At 48.3% G+C, this 17,099-nt stretch overlaps 1 protein-coding gene across 2 annotated transcripts in view; it reads left to right on the top strand.

Moving 5' to 3' along the window:
* Nucleotides 1–17,099, top strand: part of RYK (receptor like tyrosine kinase) — a 985,672-nt gene that overhangs the window by 585,484 nt on the left and 383,089 nt on the right. For both annotated transcript variants that reach the window (XM_078665796.1, XM_078665795.1), the window contains exon 9: nucleotides 11,724–11,810. In XM_078665796.1, coding sequence (XP_078521922.1) covers nucleotides 11,724–11,810 — 87 coding nt within the window. The remainder of the gene's footprint in view (nucleotides 1–11,723; nucleotides 11,811–17,099) is intronic.

The raw sequence follows: 17,099 nt of genomic DNA, 5'->3' as shown, positions 1-17,099 counted from the left end.
CATACCGATTATTCTGCATCCCTAAGTAAAACCAATAAAATATGAACCTAATGTTTCCCTGATACGTGGGCAAGCGAATTGTGAACACTTAGGTGTACCTGTACCGTTCATATTCTACACTTACCTGCTGTTCTAAAGTAACAGATAAATGCACAGGTATGAGTGCCACACAAAGTCCGTAAACCTCAGCCTTAAAAACTGTCAACGCTCCTTCCCCCATGATGCTGTGCACCATGAAATAGGCAGAGTCCCAGCTCCATATCAACCTTCTGGAGCTGCGGGCGATCCGGCTTGCACTGAAGGCATTCCTCCCCTCTGTCCAGGAGAGTGTAGTGCAGGTGTTCACGGACAACAACACCGCCATGTGGTACTGCAACAAACAGGCCGGGGTGGGGTCGTGGACCCTATGCCAGGAGGCTCTGCGCCTCTGGCAGTGGCTGGAACATCAGGGCGTGACCCTGGTGGTTCAACATCTGGCAGGTTCCCTGAACGCCAGGGCGGACAAACTCAGCCGACGGTGCATGATGGATCACGAATGGCGTCTGAACTCGGACGTGGCGCAAGGCCCCTTTCAGCAGTGGGGAGAGCCTTGGTTAGATCTATTCGCCACAGAAGAGAACGCCCAATGTCATCAGTTCTGCGCGTTGGAATTTACAAGGCGGCACTCGCTCGGAGACGCTTTTCGCCGCGAGTGGAGCTGCGGTCTGTTGTACGCCTTTCCGCTTATACCACTTCTGCCCAGAGTGCTGAAGATCAGGCACGACCGGGCCCAAGTTATCCTTGTGGCTCTGGACTGGGCATGAAGATATTGGTATCCAGAGCTACTCAGCATGTCTGTCGATCCCCAGATTCGTCTGCCTCTTCAGGAGGACCTTCTGTCGCAGCAGCAGGGGACGGTCCTCCACCCGAACCTGTCCAGTCTCCACCTCCATGTTTGGAGATTGAGCGGTGGCAGTTGAGGCCATTTGACTTGCCTCCTGAAGTTTGTAATGTGATTCTGGCAGCCAGGCGTCCCTCCACAAAGTCGGTATACGCCTGCAGGTGGAACAGATTTGTGGCATGGTGCACAGCAAAGGCTGTGGATCCTCTTGCTGCCCCTCTTTCTGAGGTTCTCCTCTTCCTTCTTTCTCTTGCCCAGCAGGGCTCTGGTCTGGGCACTATCAAGGGCTACCTTTCTGCCCTTTCCGCCTTCTCGAGGCTACCTGATCAGCCTTCTTTGTTCAAGTCCCCGATTGTCAACAGATTCTTGAAGGGCATCACTCGTATGTTTCCCCCTGTTCCTTTCGTGATGCCCCAGTGGGACTTGAACCAGGTTCTAACTTACCTGATGTGCGCTCCTTTTGAGCCGCTTCATAACTGTCCTATCCGTCTGATTACACTTAAGACTGTTTTCCTGGTTGCCATCACCTCTGCCAGGAGAGTGAGTGAGCTCCAGGCTCTTTCCTCTAAATCTCCTTTCCTTTCTGTCAATCCGGTCAAGGTTGTGTTGCGGACAAGACCCTCTTTCCTGCCCAAGGTAGTCACAGCCTTCCACATCGGGCAGTCCATCACCTTGCCCACCTTCTTTCCGCCTCCGCATCCCTCTAAAGAAGAAGAGCGGCTCCACCGTCTGGACCCAAAACGTGAGCTGTCATACTATCTGGATCGCACACGCCAGTTCCGGGTGGATGACCAACTCTTTGTTGATTACGTGGGCGCTAAGAAGGGGCGGGCGGTGCACAAACGGACCATCTCTCGGTGGGTCGTGTTGTGCATCAAGGCATGCTATTCTTTGGCTAAGAAGGAGCCTCCTGTTGAGGGCCCATTCCACTCGTGCCACGGCGGCTACTACTGCCCTGGGCCGGGGAGTCCCCTTGCAGGACATCTGTCAGGCAGCTACGTGGGCCTCGCTGCACACGTTCGCAAGACAATACTGCCTGGACAGCCAAGTCCGGAGGGATGGCTTCTTTGGCCGTTCTGTCCTTCAGGACTTTCTGGTGTGATCATTGGTTCACCGACCAACCACCGGGATTGGTATTGCTGGGGTATCTATTCTAAGGTAAGGAATCTAATACTAACCTGTTTCTTTCAGTTGCAGAAGTTACTTACCTTCGATATATCGGTGTGTAACAGTAGTTAGTATTAGATTCCTTACCACCCCAACAATCCTTCCCGTTCTGCGAACTGATATCTAGGGTTAAGGTCATCCCCTTTCAGGGCCCTAGTTTCATGGCACCAGTGTTGGTTTTTATCATGGCTCTGCGTTTCTGGCGCAGAAAAGCTGTGTATAAGAACTGACTTCAGCGCGCGAGGGCAGCGTCTAAGTACTCCGGCGACGTCATCCTGGCGCCAACGACGCCGACGACACACGCGGAGCCGCAGACGACGCCTACCGATGTGCAAGGGTACTGCTACGCAAAAGTTTCCGGATCCAGTCTGACGCCTGGGGATATTCTAAGGTAAGGAATCTAATACTAACTACTGTTTCTTACAGATATATCGTTACCGAAGGTAAGTAACTTGTGCAATAGCCTCTTTCCATAATGCCCTCCATCAAAAGGAATATCCTCTGCACCATACTGCAGGCCTGAACCACATCAAACCACACTGCGATGCAGTTCAGTTTGTCATCCATAATGCCTTGTCATAGCATACCAACTACTCTCAAGTAGGTTCTGTTGCCTATTCTTCACTGACTAGTCTGTTCCATCCAGCTGAACACATCACTAATTAGTCTCAAACTAAACTCACACAAGATATTGGACTGGTCTTCAACAGCCACACAACTTGAAGAAATATTTAGGTACTCATCCAGGGGATACTAATCAATATTCATAATCTATGAATAATTCCAGCCCATGTGCGGGATCCCGGAGCATATAGAAAATACATATATATACCTATATATGCATATGTGAAAACATATATCCATGCAGCCTAAGATATTTCCACAATGGCCAAAATGCTGAAAATACATAGATTTGTATAGTAGCACCTATACTCTCCCAACCCCTAAGGAAGAAAGAGAGCAGTAAACATTTGTACTACAACAATGCTTTATTGCCATAGAGAAACCTGTAATTGCAGGCATTTGCCAGTAGGCTGCAGTAGAGTATAAAGAAAACTGACACCTTGCCTTTAAGGCATTAGAGTAGGGGTACCGTGCCTTTAAGACCTGTAGGCGACCACCTGCTCCCATGATGCGCCACAGGTGGCAGTTAGGTCAGTTCTTCTTCTGAGAGGATCCTGGAGCTTGAACTCTTCAGTTTTTTGACTAAAACTGATTTTGAAGAGATTTATTCAAAACATTTGACGTTTTCTGGTTTCTAAAGGCTTCTGCTACTGTTTTTGTGGACTTCCACTAATTTTTTCCAGAATGCCAGCTTTATTCAGGAAGTGTGCTTCCTGTGACAAGAAAATGGCACTGGCAGATCCACAATCGGTGTGTATTGTGTGCCTTCCATCCTCACACAATCCTGACCACCATTGTCAGAAGTTCTCTAGGCGAACCCTGAGCGACATAAAACTCCATGCTCTGCTGGAAAAGGACAAAAGTCATCAGGTGGGTGACCATGGAGGCCCCAGGACATAGTCTTCCAGCAAGCAAGGTCAAAAGCGGCGACGTTCCACCTCTCCTGACCCTAGGAAGAGAAAGGGTATGAGAGAATCACCGTAGACATCGAAGTCGCCGTCGAAGAGGTCCAGACACTCTTCAGGAACACCATCTCGACGTCGGGAGTCTCCACCACATCCAAGTAAGTCGGCGTTGAGGCACCACACTCGGGCTCGAAGGCTGTGGGTTCTGAGAGTCCTAAGTCTCTGTCGACGTCGAGGCTTCCGTCGACGTCGAGACACTCTCCGCCACCCTCGAGGGGGTTAGCGTCGAGAGTAACGACGGCTAACATCTCGCGGCCGGCAGGCGTGCCGCCGTCGAGAGGATCGTTGAGATCCCACCACTCGACGTCAAGGAGAACGACCTCTACACTGCGGCATGGAGGGTCGCCTTCACCACGACGTTATGAAAGATCGCCGTCAACTCCGCATCATGGCAGATCGCCGTCGACTCGGCGCCATAGCAGACCGACGTCGAGGTCTCCGACTCGGCGCCGAAGGTCACCGTCGAGGTCACATCATCGTCGTAGGCGATAGACGTCAAGACCAAAGAGGCCTCACTCACTGCCGATGGTGACTCAGACAACATCGACGTCGGAACACTTGACGTCGAGAGAAGAAGTCACAGGAATTGCGGAGTCCCCGCGGCAGTCAGAATTTGGGTCCAGATCATAGTCAGGAGACCAGTCATCGTCTCCAGGACTGCACATTGTGGAGATCTCACCAGAAGCATCCCCCAAACCTGCGGAGGGGAGGTCCCACAGTTTGTCGCCTCGCTGTCCGCAAGGTGCTGTGTCAGGTGGCCGCAGTAGTCCAGACTCGGATTACTCCCGCACGTATTCGCCATCTGGTCCTATTCCTTGGACAAGCACTACGACTGGACCTTCTAAGTCTCCCCCTAGGAGACCAAGATCGCCTCCCAGACCAAGGGCACCTTCCAGACTAAGATCGCCTTCTACATGTCGGTCTAGGTCCAGGTGTCGTCACAGCCGTCATCACGACAGGCCCCATAAGAGAAAGCGCACAAGATCACCTACATGGTCTTCCTCTACAAGATCGACGGTCCGGGACTACTCTCCGACCTTCTCCTCAATGCCTCCTTCACCGGTGTCGCCCATAGATGACATCTCGACCTTTACAGATCTCGCGGCTCATGGCTACTCCCATGGAGGCTGCTCACGACTCTCTGCCTGGCTGCGCCTCACACGCCTCAAGCCTGATGCCCAGAAGAAAATGCTTAACCTCCCATTCAATGGCTCATCTCTGTTTGGCGATCACGCTGATGACGAGATGACCAAAATGAAGGCTGAGATGGACACTGGCAAGGCTGTTGGTCTCGAGAAGCGCAAGGAGTTCAAGAAATGTTTTCGTCAGGGCGACAAACGTTCGTACCAACAGAGGTTTCAAACCCCTCAATGGTCCACCCAGAACGAGCCAAGATCCCAGTTCCAGCAAAGACGCCCTGGAAGAGGTAGAGTCAATAACAAGCAACAGTCCACCTCCAAGCAGCCTCCCAAGACTGGAGTCGTTGCTTCCTCTGCAACCATTCCCCATTCTGGTGGGAGTGTAGCTTGTCACCTTAAAGCGTGGAAGACTATAACAAGAGACAAATGGGTGCTGAATATTGTGCAGCATGGTTACTTGCTGAGGTTCAAGTCTCATCCTCCGCAAGTGCCCCTGCAATTCGAGCGCCTCCCTCAAATTCAAAGTCAGCTTTGGAAAGACGAAGTTTCTACCCTTCTCGCAAAAAGGGCCATAGAGGAGGCCCCTCCCATGCAAAGAAATCAGGGAGTCTACTCCCGCTACTTTCTAGTCCAAAAGCGAGGAGTAGCCAAAGAGTACAGATCTATCCTCTACCTGCGCCTGCTGAACAGGTTTATCAGAAAGGAAACATTTTGTATGCTAGCTCTGCACTAGATCTTTCCACACCTTCACCAGGGAGACTGGATGTGTGCCATCGACCTGCAGGACGCTTACTTTCATATACCGGTCTCTGTAAAGCATCGAAAATTTCTCAGGTTTCAGATAGCCCATCACCACTACCAGTATCGGGTGCTTCCGTTCGGCCTCAAACCCGCCCCACGGACATTCTCCAAGTGCATGGCGGTGGTGGCTGCCTTCCTCCGCAGGCGGAAGATCTTCGTCTCTCCCTACCTAGACGACTGGCTCCTAAAAAGCTCCACACCTGTTCTGCCTAAGACCCATCTCTCTTACTGTCTCAACCTGATGCATTCTTTGGGGTTGCAGGTCAACTAAATCGGTCCTCAATCACACCCAACGAATACACTATCTGGGCGCCTCCCTGTACTCCGCAGAGGCAAGCGTGTGTCCTTCGGAGGAGAGGTTGTCATCAATGCTTCTGAAGTGCCGCACCCTGCTAGACACCCAAAGTCCTACAGTCGGGTAAGTGCCATCACTACTGGAATCGATGGCCTCGTGCAGCTACATTGTGCCCAATTTACGCCTTCACATGAGGCCTCTGCAGCAGGCACTTGAGGACGAATGGTCTCAGAGGTCAGGCCACTGGGAAGATCGTGTCTCTCTCCACCAAGTTGCCAGAGACTCCATCAGTTGGTGGATGAAACGTTCTCACCTGCTGCAAGGAGTTCCGTTTCATCAGTCGCCTCCATCGCAGACAGTGGTCACAGATGTCTCAATGCACGGCTAGGGTCTCATTTGGACCAGCTTCAGGTACAAGGTCTCTGGTCCGAAACAGAAAGAAGCTATCATATCAACTTCTTGGAGCTCCGGGCTGTCTATCTGGCGCTCAAGTCCCTGTACCAGTCTCTGCAATCTAACCACATTCAAGTTCAGATAGACAACACAACAACGATGTTCTCTCTGGACAAACAAGGAGGCACCAGGTCACAAGTTCTGTCTCTGGAAGCTCAATCCATTTTGCACTGGCTTCTGGCGAGAGCTCTCTCCATCGTTGCAGTTCACCTTCCAGGAATCCTGAATGTTCAGGCGGACGGCCTAAGCAGAGACTTCGTAGAAGCACACGACTGGGTGCTCAACGAAGACGTCGCTCAGGAGGTGTTTCGGCAATGGGGAGTGCCAGACATAGATCTGTTCGCAGACGCAGCAAACGCGGAAATGCCCCGTCTTAGCGTCCAGATTCCCCCAGCTGGGATCACGGGGGAATGCACTTTTGATCAACTGGTCTCAGACATTGCTGTACGCTTTTCCTCCACTGTCTCTGATCCTGGCTGAGATACAGAAATTCTACAGGACCAACACCAAGATGATCCTGATAGCGCCGGAGTGGCCACGCCAGTGGTGGTACCCGGATCTCCTCCAGCTGTCAGAGGTTCCTCACCAGAGGCTGCCCTGCCGCCCAGACTTGCTGACCAAGGACGAGGGGAGGGTGTTTCACCCCAGCCTTCCTTCCCTTCGATTGACAGCATGGCTCCTGAGGTCATCCAGTATGGTCACCTAGACCTTTCAGCTGACTGCATGAACATTCTTAAAGAGGCCCTCTACTAGAAAGTCTTATGCTTTCAAGTGGAAGAATTTCTACATTTGGTGTATGGACAATGCTCTCGATCCAATCCAAGGTCAGGAGCAGGTGATTCTCCCATACTTACTGCACTTGGCAAGGTCAGGCCTGAAGTACCCCTCCATCAGGGTTCACTTAGCGGCAATCACAGCCTATAGGAAGTCTCCTCCTTCCTTATGTCTGTGGTCAAAGATTTCTTAGAGGGGCTTAAGAAAGTGTTTCCACCAGTGAGGTCCCCCTCTCCTCCCTGGGAGCTTAACATCGTACTTACTAAGTTGATGGGTGCACCTTTCGAGCCTATCCATAAGGCATCCTTGCAGCACTTGACCTGGAAAGCTGCCTTTTTGGTAGCCATCACCTCAGCCCGCAGGGTGAGTGAGATACAGGCCCTGTGTTGCAAGGAACCTTGCACAGTGTTTCATGCCAATAGGGTGGTGATGAGAACACATTCAGGCTCCCTGCCTAAGGTGGTCTCAGATTTCCATATCAATCAGACCATCACTCTGCCTACTTTCTTCCCTCAACCAACCACTCCCCCGGAGAGGTCTTTACACTCCCTTGATCTCCGGAGGGTTTTGAAATTTTTCCTGGCTCGAACTCTTCCGCTTAGGAAGTCTGACTGGCTCTTTGTTAATTATGGTACAACTAATACCGGTCTGTCCGCTTCAAAAAGGTCTATCTCGAAATGGATTGTCTCCTGTATAGCTCTGTCTTACCAATTAGCTAATAAAGCTCTACAGGGCAAACCACGTGCACATTCCACTAGAGGGAAAGCTTCTACAACAGCTCTCCTTCGCAACATTCCCATATCTGAGATTTGTAAGGCGGCTACATGGCGTTAAGTGCATACCTTTACCCGCCATTACTGCCTAGATTCAGATTCACAGGCCGATGCCCAAGTGGGACAGGCCTCTTTGAGGAATTTGTTTGCATACCTGCATTATAAATGCAATGTATTTGCTGTGTACAGGGGTGACTGGGCCCAACCATAGGGATTGAGGCCTTTTACTCCTGATGTACTGGGCCCTACTTACTATGGGCCTTGAGCAACTGGGCCAAGTACCCCTTCTGCACTTGACTCTCAGTGGGAGCTATGGATGAGCAGCCAAAGGCTCCATGGTGTGGGAGGGTAGAGGGGACAGTGTGAATACAGGTTAGTGAACACTACTTACAACTCAAGTGCCAATAAATCAATGTCCAGTCAAAAACTTATTTTTTAAATAAAGTATTTTATTTCTAACTCTCCGCATTCAAATAAATGTTGACATGTAAAAACGGTAACACATTTCCCCTTTAGGTCAGGGCTCTAGAGCTTGCGCAGTTGACTCCAGCAACTATCGCATGTGCTCCAGTGCTCCTCCTACACTTTAGGTTCTGCACTTCCCAATGGGGGAAGGGAGTTGGATTCTGATGATTCTGATTAGGATCCTAATGATGTGGTGATGCACCCATGACTTCCTCTTCAGTTCACGGTGGCAGATAAGGCGCAATCCTCAATGCTTTCTTGTGGACCTATGATTCACATAGCTTATCCTTTCTGAGGCCGCAGCGATATTCTCACAGCACTCAATAGCGGCAGCCCCTTCTGCCACTGTTTTGCTGGAACACCACCAAGCAAGCCGCCTGACCTCACTGCAGAGCAGTCCATACTACAGCGGATCCCTGCTGGCATACGGCATCACCTCTAGGGTTCCAATCAGACTTCAGCCCCAATTATCTGGCAGTATCTTCCACAGCAGCCTCGCCTGGTATATGGGGTTGCAGCAGCGAGGACACACAGGTTTACTCTTCCTGCACTGTGCTCATGGCTATCTTCGCATCGGTGCTCTCCTGGAAGATTACCAACTTTAATTTGCCCACGGGCAACGACCCGATAGGTGCAGCAGCCATCTCCTTACACCTCGCACTGGTAGTCCACTCAACATTGCGACCTAAACTGGACCTCACTCCCTCTAATGCTCCCCTCTTCTTCATAGGGCACGTTCTTGAAAAGCAGTCAGGCGCTGGTGCTTCAGGCTCCAGAGCAGGGGGTCTTGCCTGGTGATTTCCCCTTACCCAGCATATAGACTAGCAGGCCTTGGCCCCCAGTTCTGGACACAGGCAGGCTTCTTGCAGAGCTTCCCATTCTCACACAGCTCGTCTGGCTGCTTGGTAGATGACAAATATTTGAAGTCTAAACGTCGCCTTCTTATAGTCCATTTCCAGACACCGAATGTGATTTAGGGTCAGAGTCTTTGAAGTTTTAAGTTGGGGTTCTGCTTCTTTTGAAGTTCACACTTCTCTCTTTCTCTTGATAAGCAATCTGTCACAGCAGGAGAGATTACGAAGCGAATAGTCCCACAGCACAGGCCATGGAAGTGACTAGTTCACACCTGGATATCAGCCTCAGTGATATGTGCATCAAAAGATTAATCCTGGGCTCCCAGCCCTACTCTTTGATTCCCTTATCAGCCCCATCTCCTTCCTGAGATGTGTCCAGACCCCTTCCTTATAATCTCTCACTGAAGCAAAGATCACCCTATGAAGTGCATGGGAAAAGACTGTCTCTCCCTTCTCCAGTGTGTCTCACCCAGCTCACAGGAAAGAGCAATAAATCCAAGGGGGATTCCTCTACAACCTCATGTCCTCGCCTTGCTGGCCTGGGCGTCACAAAATTGGACCCAGTGACGTCCATGCAATGTACCGTTACAGGCACACTTGCATTCTATGTAAACAGAACACACACTATCCAGCACTGTTACCTCCATGCTTTTTGCCACCACAGACAACATTGCACTCAGCGCATACATTCAGTCTGACCATGCTGTTAATTACTGTAGCCTCTCTGTATTGTCATGGTGTACTAGTTGCAGGTACACACACTGCCAACTTACGCATTCACCATCACTCATGTACCAGTACATACACTCACCATGCACATACTGCACAGCACTGCTCTGTCACTGTACTCTACCCAGGCACACTTGCAACCAGTGCAGAGTCACCACTCCTGCACTGTGCAGCACTTTACTTCTAACCGATGTAGACTGAGGGTGACTTAAGCAAACAGCAGCAGAACTTTTAAAAAGGTGAGTGAGCCGGTAGGCCTTCTCCAGTGACACAGGTTAAAAAGGACCTGTTCTTTCCTACTGATCCTTACTCTGTATTCTGCCACCACTTTGTTCATGCTTCTTAACTCCTGAAGAAGGCAATATCCTTCCACCACTATGGGGGTAGCACTCTGGGAGCCCCTCCCAGGCCAACAAAACCGTAATCCGTGAACATACCTATGTGACGGCGCACCCGCTTGATCCATGTCTGTCTAGGACAACAACAAAATCAGTATCCGGGATCCAGACAATAATACAGTTGGGTACTTAAGGCAGGGGTGCATGCCCATTGCCATGTAGAGGACTGTTCCGTTTCAACAGCAAGTTACAAATGCTTTGGCTTTCACCTCCTGCGCACACTCTACTAAAGTCAAAGTAACTTTAATTGCTTTTTCAGGTAGATACTGAAGAGTGGGTCTGAGGGTTATATGACACCCATTTGGCTTGCATGCTCTTAATGCTTTAAAAGCAAAGTGCAGTTCAGAAAGAGACTTTTTGTTACCTGTTTGTATAGATGCTCCCTTTCTTCTTCCTTGATTTTCTTCCTTATACTATCGGATCTACCAATTGTTTGGTACTAGATGAGAGGCTGGGCTTAGTAGCAAGATAGTTAGTTACCTTTAAGGTCACTTGGTCACTCCTAATCTAAAGCGCAATCTGAGTCAACCCTAACTCCACACCACCTACATGTCTGACATTTGTTAATTTTATTACATTTATAGAATCCTTTTAATAAAGTAATTGGCTGTAGGCTGTAGGCACCACTGTTACAGTGCAGCTTCTATTAGCTACCACTGACTGGCTACCTATTAAGAGAGATAGTACAAATTCAATATAAAGTTGATTTTGCTCTAGTTAGTAGTAACTTTAGCTCACCACCGCTTACTCTGACCTCTTTCCGCAAACCATCTTTTGAGTATTAGCCAATAAAATGGTTTATTATATTGAGCATGCATGAAACTATTTCATTTTGTGAAACACCCAGCTTCTCCCCAAAAGGAAAGCCACAAAAGGAAATGAAAGCACAAATTATTTACATTTTTTGTGAAGTTAGAGATTAGTCTTTTTAATACTGATTATTCTCTGAGGGAAGTCATTAATCTTTGGTTCAACAATGAACCAAACATCTTTGTGTGTGGATAGCCAGATCTTAGTAAGCTTTCGGAATCCTCTGGATTAGTCAGCTTGTTTCAGGAGGCAGTGTTGTTTAAACGTAGCTATTTACTAATATTTGGTTATCTTTGTCTGAAAAGCTTCGTAAGGGTATGTATACTACCCTTTTTAGGAAGATGCATCTACATGTTAAAGGCTTAGTCACATCAAATCCATGTAAATTATGTAGACAGACGAGGCCACATTTTTGAATGATTTATATTTCAGCTGTCATCAGGTTCTGTTGAGCCATGGTGCCTATTTCCCTATTAATAAGCAGAAACATCATATTGTAAGGGAACTGTGATGCAAGCCTTAAAGAACACCACCATCAATTAAGGTGTGACACTTCTGACTAAGAACTCTACTAAATCTTGCTGCTTCTTTTTCAGGTACTTTTGGTAGAATATTTAATGGGATTCTTGTGGATGAAAAAGACCCCAGCAAAGAGAAGCGCGTCTTTGTTAAAACAGTCAAAGGTGAGATTTATACCACATTCTTTTCATGGATTAGTCTCCTCACAACATCAGCGTCAAGCTAAACCTTTTACCTTCTGGCCATTTGTATAAACTGAAGCAAGTAGTTTTTCTGTATTCAGAGTTGAGAAATCAATTCCAGAGTTTATCTCTGAGTTACTGCAATGTCCCAACTTGCAAGCTGTTATTGATGAGCAAGAATTTGTTGAACCCAAAATATAATTTCTGACCATTAAATCGTGGTGTTTTAAACAAATCCCTGCTCTTTTATTGCATTTAATGTATTTGTCCTCTTCATCGTTTCCTTCTCTTCCTTCTATGTGATTGGACCTATTAAACTTGGTTCATTTTTAGGAAATCTACTCAACCCCCATTGATTGATAAGGACAGATATATTTTGCCTTCGATATCCTTGCAGAGGGCCTCTTTGGGAGGAAGAAAGAGCTTGTACATATCAGAAATGAGGGGAAAATGCTCACTGTTAACAAGAATTGTTCAGAAAGCGAAATGTTTCTTTAGTAAGTCCCTATCTCTGGCTTACTGTTAAGATTTAACACATTGATGTAGGCTGCACTCTGTATATTTGAAGATCATCATGTTTCTGATTTATACTTCTAACCACGGTTAAGAATTTCCCCCAGGTTCTGGGCTGGATCCGGGTAATATTACAGCAATGCTCCTGCAGGCTAAGTGGCCCCCTTGCTGCTTTGTGTTAACTGTCTACCACCATGGAGGTGAAGGAAGTGAGCCACATATAAGTGCCACCTTTGAATACTGATATCAGTTTTTCTTTTTGCGCCCTGAGATGCGGATTTGGAGTACCGCTCCAAATGTCTGTTTTCTGCTGATCCCATAATTTGACAGTGAGCCAACAAGGACGTCTATCCCCAGAAGGGGAGGGAGGTGAAATTCTTCAACCCTAGTATAACAAGAGGTTAAAGTTGAAACAAAAGCTCTGTTCCAATTCGTAGTTCTGCTAACGTTCTTTAAGAAGCCAATCCAATGGGGAGCTCATTCCTGCTCAAAGTCTTCGGTAAGTCAAAATAAAAAAATATGCCATAAATGCAAGGAAGCTCTGCGGGGCTTGACTCAACCCTACCACATGCTCTCTATGTCTGGGTAGAAAATTACACGAGCACTACCAGTCAGTACGTAACCACACTCTAATCCTCAGCCTTTGCTTCAACGCCAGTCTCATCAGAGGCTAGAGACCTTATTAGAATCTGATTCTGACGCAGTCCAGGGTATGCAAAATGTCCCCAAAACGTGGAGGAGGAGAAGGAAGAGGATCTGCAACTGCTTCCCCTTCACAATACTGATGACCAGCTATCCAGCATGCAGTAGGCTAGATATTTTTTCGGAGATTGAACTGGACTCTCCACTTGGGCCACAAACAATAAAAAGGGCCTCTTTCGCAGTAGGTTTGCCATGGGCAGCAGACGTGCTAGATTTACAGGTGCCTACTATTGAAACTAAGACAAATATATTACCTGAAATCCTTCAGTCAGGTCCTACCTATTCCCAGTAAAAAAGATTCTTACGAATACTCTGGCCCTTCAGTCAGTCGAGCTGTGGCCGGGCTCTTTTAAACTGGTGATCCAGATTTGATGGCAAGGCAGACTATGCATGAAACTGTGGTGGTTCGGGATTTGACACGTAAAGTAATTGGTAATGGCTTTTTTCCGACGAACCTTCCGTCTTGAAAGTCAAAACATGTTAATGTCTTAGGAAAAAGAAAGCTATCTTCTGGTAGTTGTCTCCTTGAATGTAGTGTGCCTTGTGAGCTAGTAGGTCAATGTTTCTTTATGGACCTGGCTCAAAAGATACATGAGCGAAGTTGCAGCAAAGTTTGTCTTAACTTATGTCTTCCACAATGCAAACTCTGATAGCAGATCTCTTGGCATCAGTGTAGTGCTTAGAATCAATCAATCAGTGTTCTTATAAAATGTGAGTACTCACCTGTGAAGGTCTCAAGAAGCTGAGTGTGTGTGGGGGAGGGGGTGGAAAGAAATCTGCGGTTCAGTCTAGGAGCCAGGTCTTGAGGTCCTTCCTGAATTGCGGCAGCGATGGTGGGTGCCTGAGGTGCAGAGGCAGGGAGTTCCAGGTCTTTGCAGCGAGGTAGGAAAGGATCTTCCTCCAGGTGTGGTTTGGCGGATCCGTGAGATGGTGACCTGGGCCAGTTGGTTGGAGAGATATCTGGTGGGAGGGTAGAAGGAAAGGCAGAGATTGAGGTATGTAGGTCCGACGTTGTGGAGGGCTTTGTAGGCATGTGTGAGGATCGTGAAGGTGATCATTTTGTTGATAGGTTGCCAGTGCAGGTTTCTCAGATGGCTGGTGATGTGACAGTGGCGTGGGAGTTCAGGATGAGACTGGCCGAGGCGTTCTGGATGTACTGCAGTTTCTTGGCACCGCCGGCGCAGATTGCATTGCCTTAGTCTAGTCTACTGCTGATGAGCACTTGTGTGACTTTTTTCTTTGACTCGGTGGGGATCCACGTAAAGATCTTGTGATGCATGCGGAGCATGTGAGAGCAGGGGGACAACACAGCATTAATTTGGCGGTTTATTGAGGGGGAGGAGTCCAAGATGAAGCTTAGGTTGTGAGCCTGGTCTGTGGAGTTTGGGGGGGTTCAGAGAGCTACGGTCCACCAGGAGTCGTCCCAGTCAGAGGGAGTGGAGCACAGGGCGGCTGTGAGTTAGTCTGTGAGGGAGAGAATCAGCTGGGTGTAGTCAGCGTATGAGACGAAGTTGAGTCCATGGCTTCTGACAATTGCTGCAAGCGGGGCCATGTAGGTGTTGAAGAGGGTGGGGCTCAGGGAGGATTCCTGAGGCACTCCGCAGCTGATCTCATTAGGTTCTGAGTTGAACAGTGGAAGTCTGACTCTGTGTTCAGTCGGTGAGGAAGGAGTAGATTCATTCTAGGGCCTTGATGCCTGCGTCGTGGAGTCTGGTGCAGAGGGTGTGGTAGGAGACAGTGATTGCCTGAATAAGATCCACCGGGTTTTCAGGATATGTCCAAGCATCCTTGATGGACATGCCCTTTGATGGCTCCAGATTGTTTGGAGAGAAGGCTGATTCAGTGCTCAAATCATTTAAGGATACCTGAGCCATACTACAATCCTAGGGACTCTTGTCTTCTGCCCAGTAGTTCCACCGACAGTATAGAAAATGTAGGGGTTAATCCAGGGGGCTAGCTTACAGAAAATGTCAGTCCTCCCAACATATTCAGCAACAGCAGACCCAGTCCTCTTGGGGCAGAGGTCCTGGTGCGGCAGCAGAGGCCGATTGCACCAGCAGAGAGAGCTGTCTTCTAACTCTTCCTTTCCTACTGCAGTTGCTGCCAATCTTATTTAAATTGCTCCCACAGGTCCAGTCTCAGCCGGTGAGAGACAAAATCTGCATTCCCCGCTCTAGTCTAGAGATCCATCATATCAGACAGATGAGTCTCTGAATCATTTAAAGGGACTATGCCATGATTTTTGTTTACTCCCTGCCCTGTTCTCACCCCTTACATTCAGCGGACTGTTCTGCAATCTTGCTGCAAGAAGTCAAGCTTCCTCTGGCCAAGGGTTCCTTCGAGCAGTTGCTGGATTAAGAGAGAGGAAACAGGTGCTACTCTACTTGCTCATGCCAATTGAAGGAGGCTTCAGGCCTTGACTAGATCTTCGCCCACTGCCTGCCTTTATAAGGAAAAACAAAAAAAATATACTCATGCCTTTTCATCAGATCTTTTCTGCTTCGGACCCAGGAATCTGGATGATGTCCGTAGACTTGTTGGACACATGTTTTTATTGGCATTTCTTGCTCTCCCACTGGTGTGATATGCAGCTCACCCACTGGTGTGGTATGCAATTCACCCATTGTCAGAATATTTCCAATTTGCCGTTCTCCCTTTTGGCCTTACCTCAGCTTCGCAGGTGTTCACAAAAGTGACGGCAATGGTCACTACCCACCTATACACAAGTTCTTAAACCTTGACAACTGACTGCTTAAGGCGGGCTTACTTCAGTCAGATGTGTTCCACCAAGAGCGGAACTCCTTATGTCTTTGATTCTTACGATCAAACAATTAAAAAGAGTCAGTCCCATCTGAGCCCCATGCCTCTTGATTTCCTTGACTGGAACTGTCCTAGTGACGGTGACCTTTAAAGCTTTTCTAAGCCCACAGCTCTCAGGGTATGATCCTGATGTATCGGCGAGGACGTTTCTGAGGCAACTTGGGCTCCTTGCCTTGTGCATCCTCCTTATCTCTAGCTCCAGTCTTATACATGCCTGCAGTAGAACCTCAGATTTCATTGGTTTGCACATCTGGGCTGCCTCCCAAACGCCATCCAGATCTCGTTGGAGATGACTCCGTATAATTTGTGGTGGTAGAGAAGCTCCAACCTGACCTGCAATAGACCACTCTCTCTCCCCCACCCAGACTAAATGGTTGTGACAGATGCATCATTGTTGACTTGGGAAGCGGGGGCATCACCTGAGCGAAGATGGAAATCAGAGGCCTCTGATTTCCATTAAAGAGCCAGCTCTATATCAATGTTGTGGAGCTCCATACTATTCATCTGCCCTTGAAAATATACCTGCCTTCCATCGGTATGGAGGTAGAGGGGGCTGGAGCAAGTCCTCGTGAACAACACAGCCTCCATGTGGTGCAACAAGCTGATCGGAGTGTGATAGTGGATCATTTGCCTGGAGGTCTTGTGTCTCTAGAGGTGGCCAGACCAGCAGAACATTTTTCTGGAAGACAACCATCTAGCAGATATCTCTAATTGCCAGGGCAGATGAGGAGACCTCTGCTGGTGGTGGATCAGCAGTGGCATCTGCATGCCAAGGGACAGCTACGATCAGTGTTGGTTGTCTTGGTTAGATCTTTTCGCTACTGTCAAATGTGCAGTTTTCAAACTAGTGCACATTTTAATTTCCGACAGAAAAGTTAATAGGAGAAGCATTCCAGCTGAAGTCTCACGTCTACCTCTCCTGCTTTGAGTTCTGAGGAAGAACCAGCCCCCGTTATCACCTTTCACTGATTTTCGAGCGCAAGATACCCAGAATTCTTGAACAATGAGCATTATCCCTCTGATCCGGTTAACATTTTGGGAGAACCTTTTGTCGCAGCAACAGGGGAGACTTCTGTATCTGACTCATTGTAACCTGTATCTCATTGAGTATTAATGAGCACTGGCAAAAAGTCCATCTATAGTAAGCGCTGGGAGAAATTTGTTGCCTTATTTGGCGCTCGCCATTCCTTACCTTCTCCAGGCCAAACTTGCATGTGTATTGTTTGTTTGAATGTT

The sequence above is a fragment of the Lissotriton helveticus genome, chromosome 11, assembly GCF_964261635.1.
Source record: "Lissotriton helveticus chromosome 11, aLisHel1.1, whole genome shotgun sequence".
NCBI classification, from domain to species: domain Eukaryota; kingdom Metazoa; phylum Chordata; class Amphibia; order Caudata; family Salamandridae; genus Lissotriton; species Lissotriton helveticus.
The sequence above is the reverse complement of the archived record's forward strand: the minus strand, read 5'-3'. Positions and strand labels throughout refer to the sequence as shown.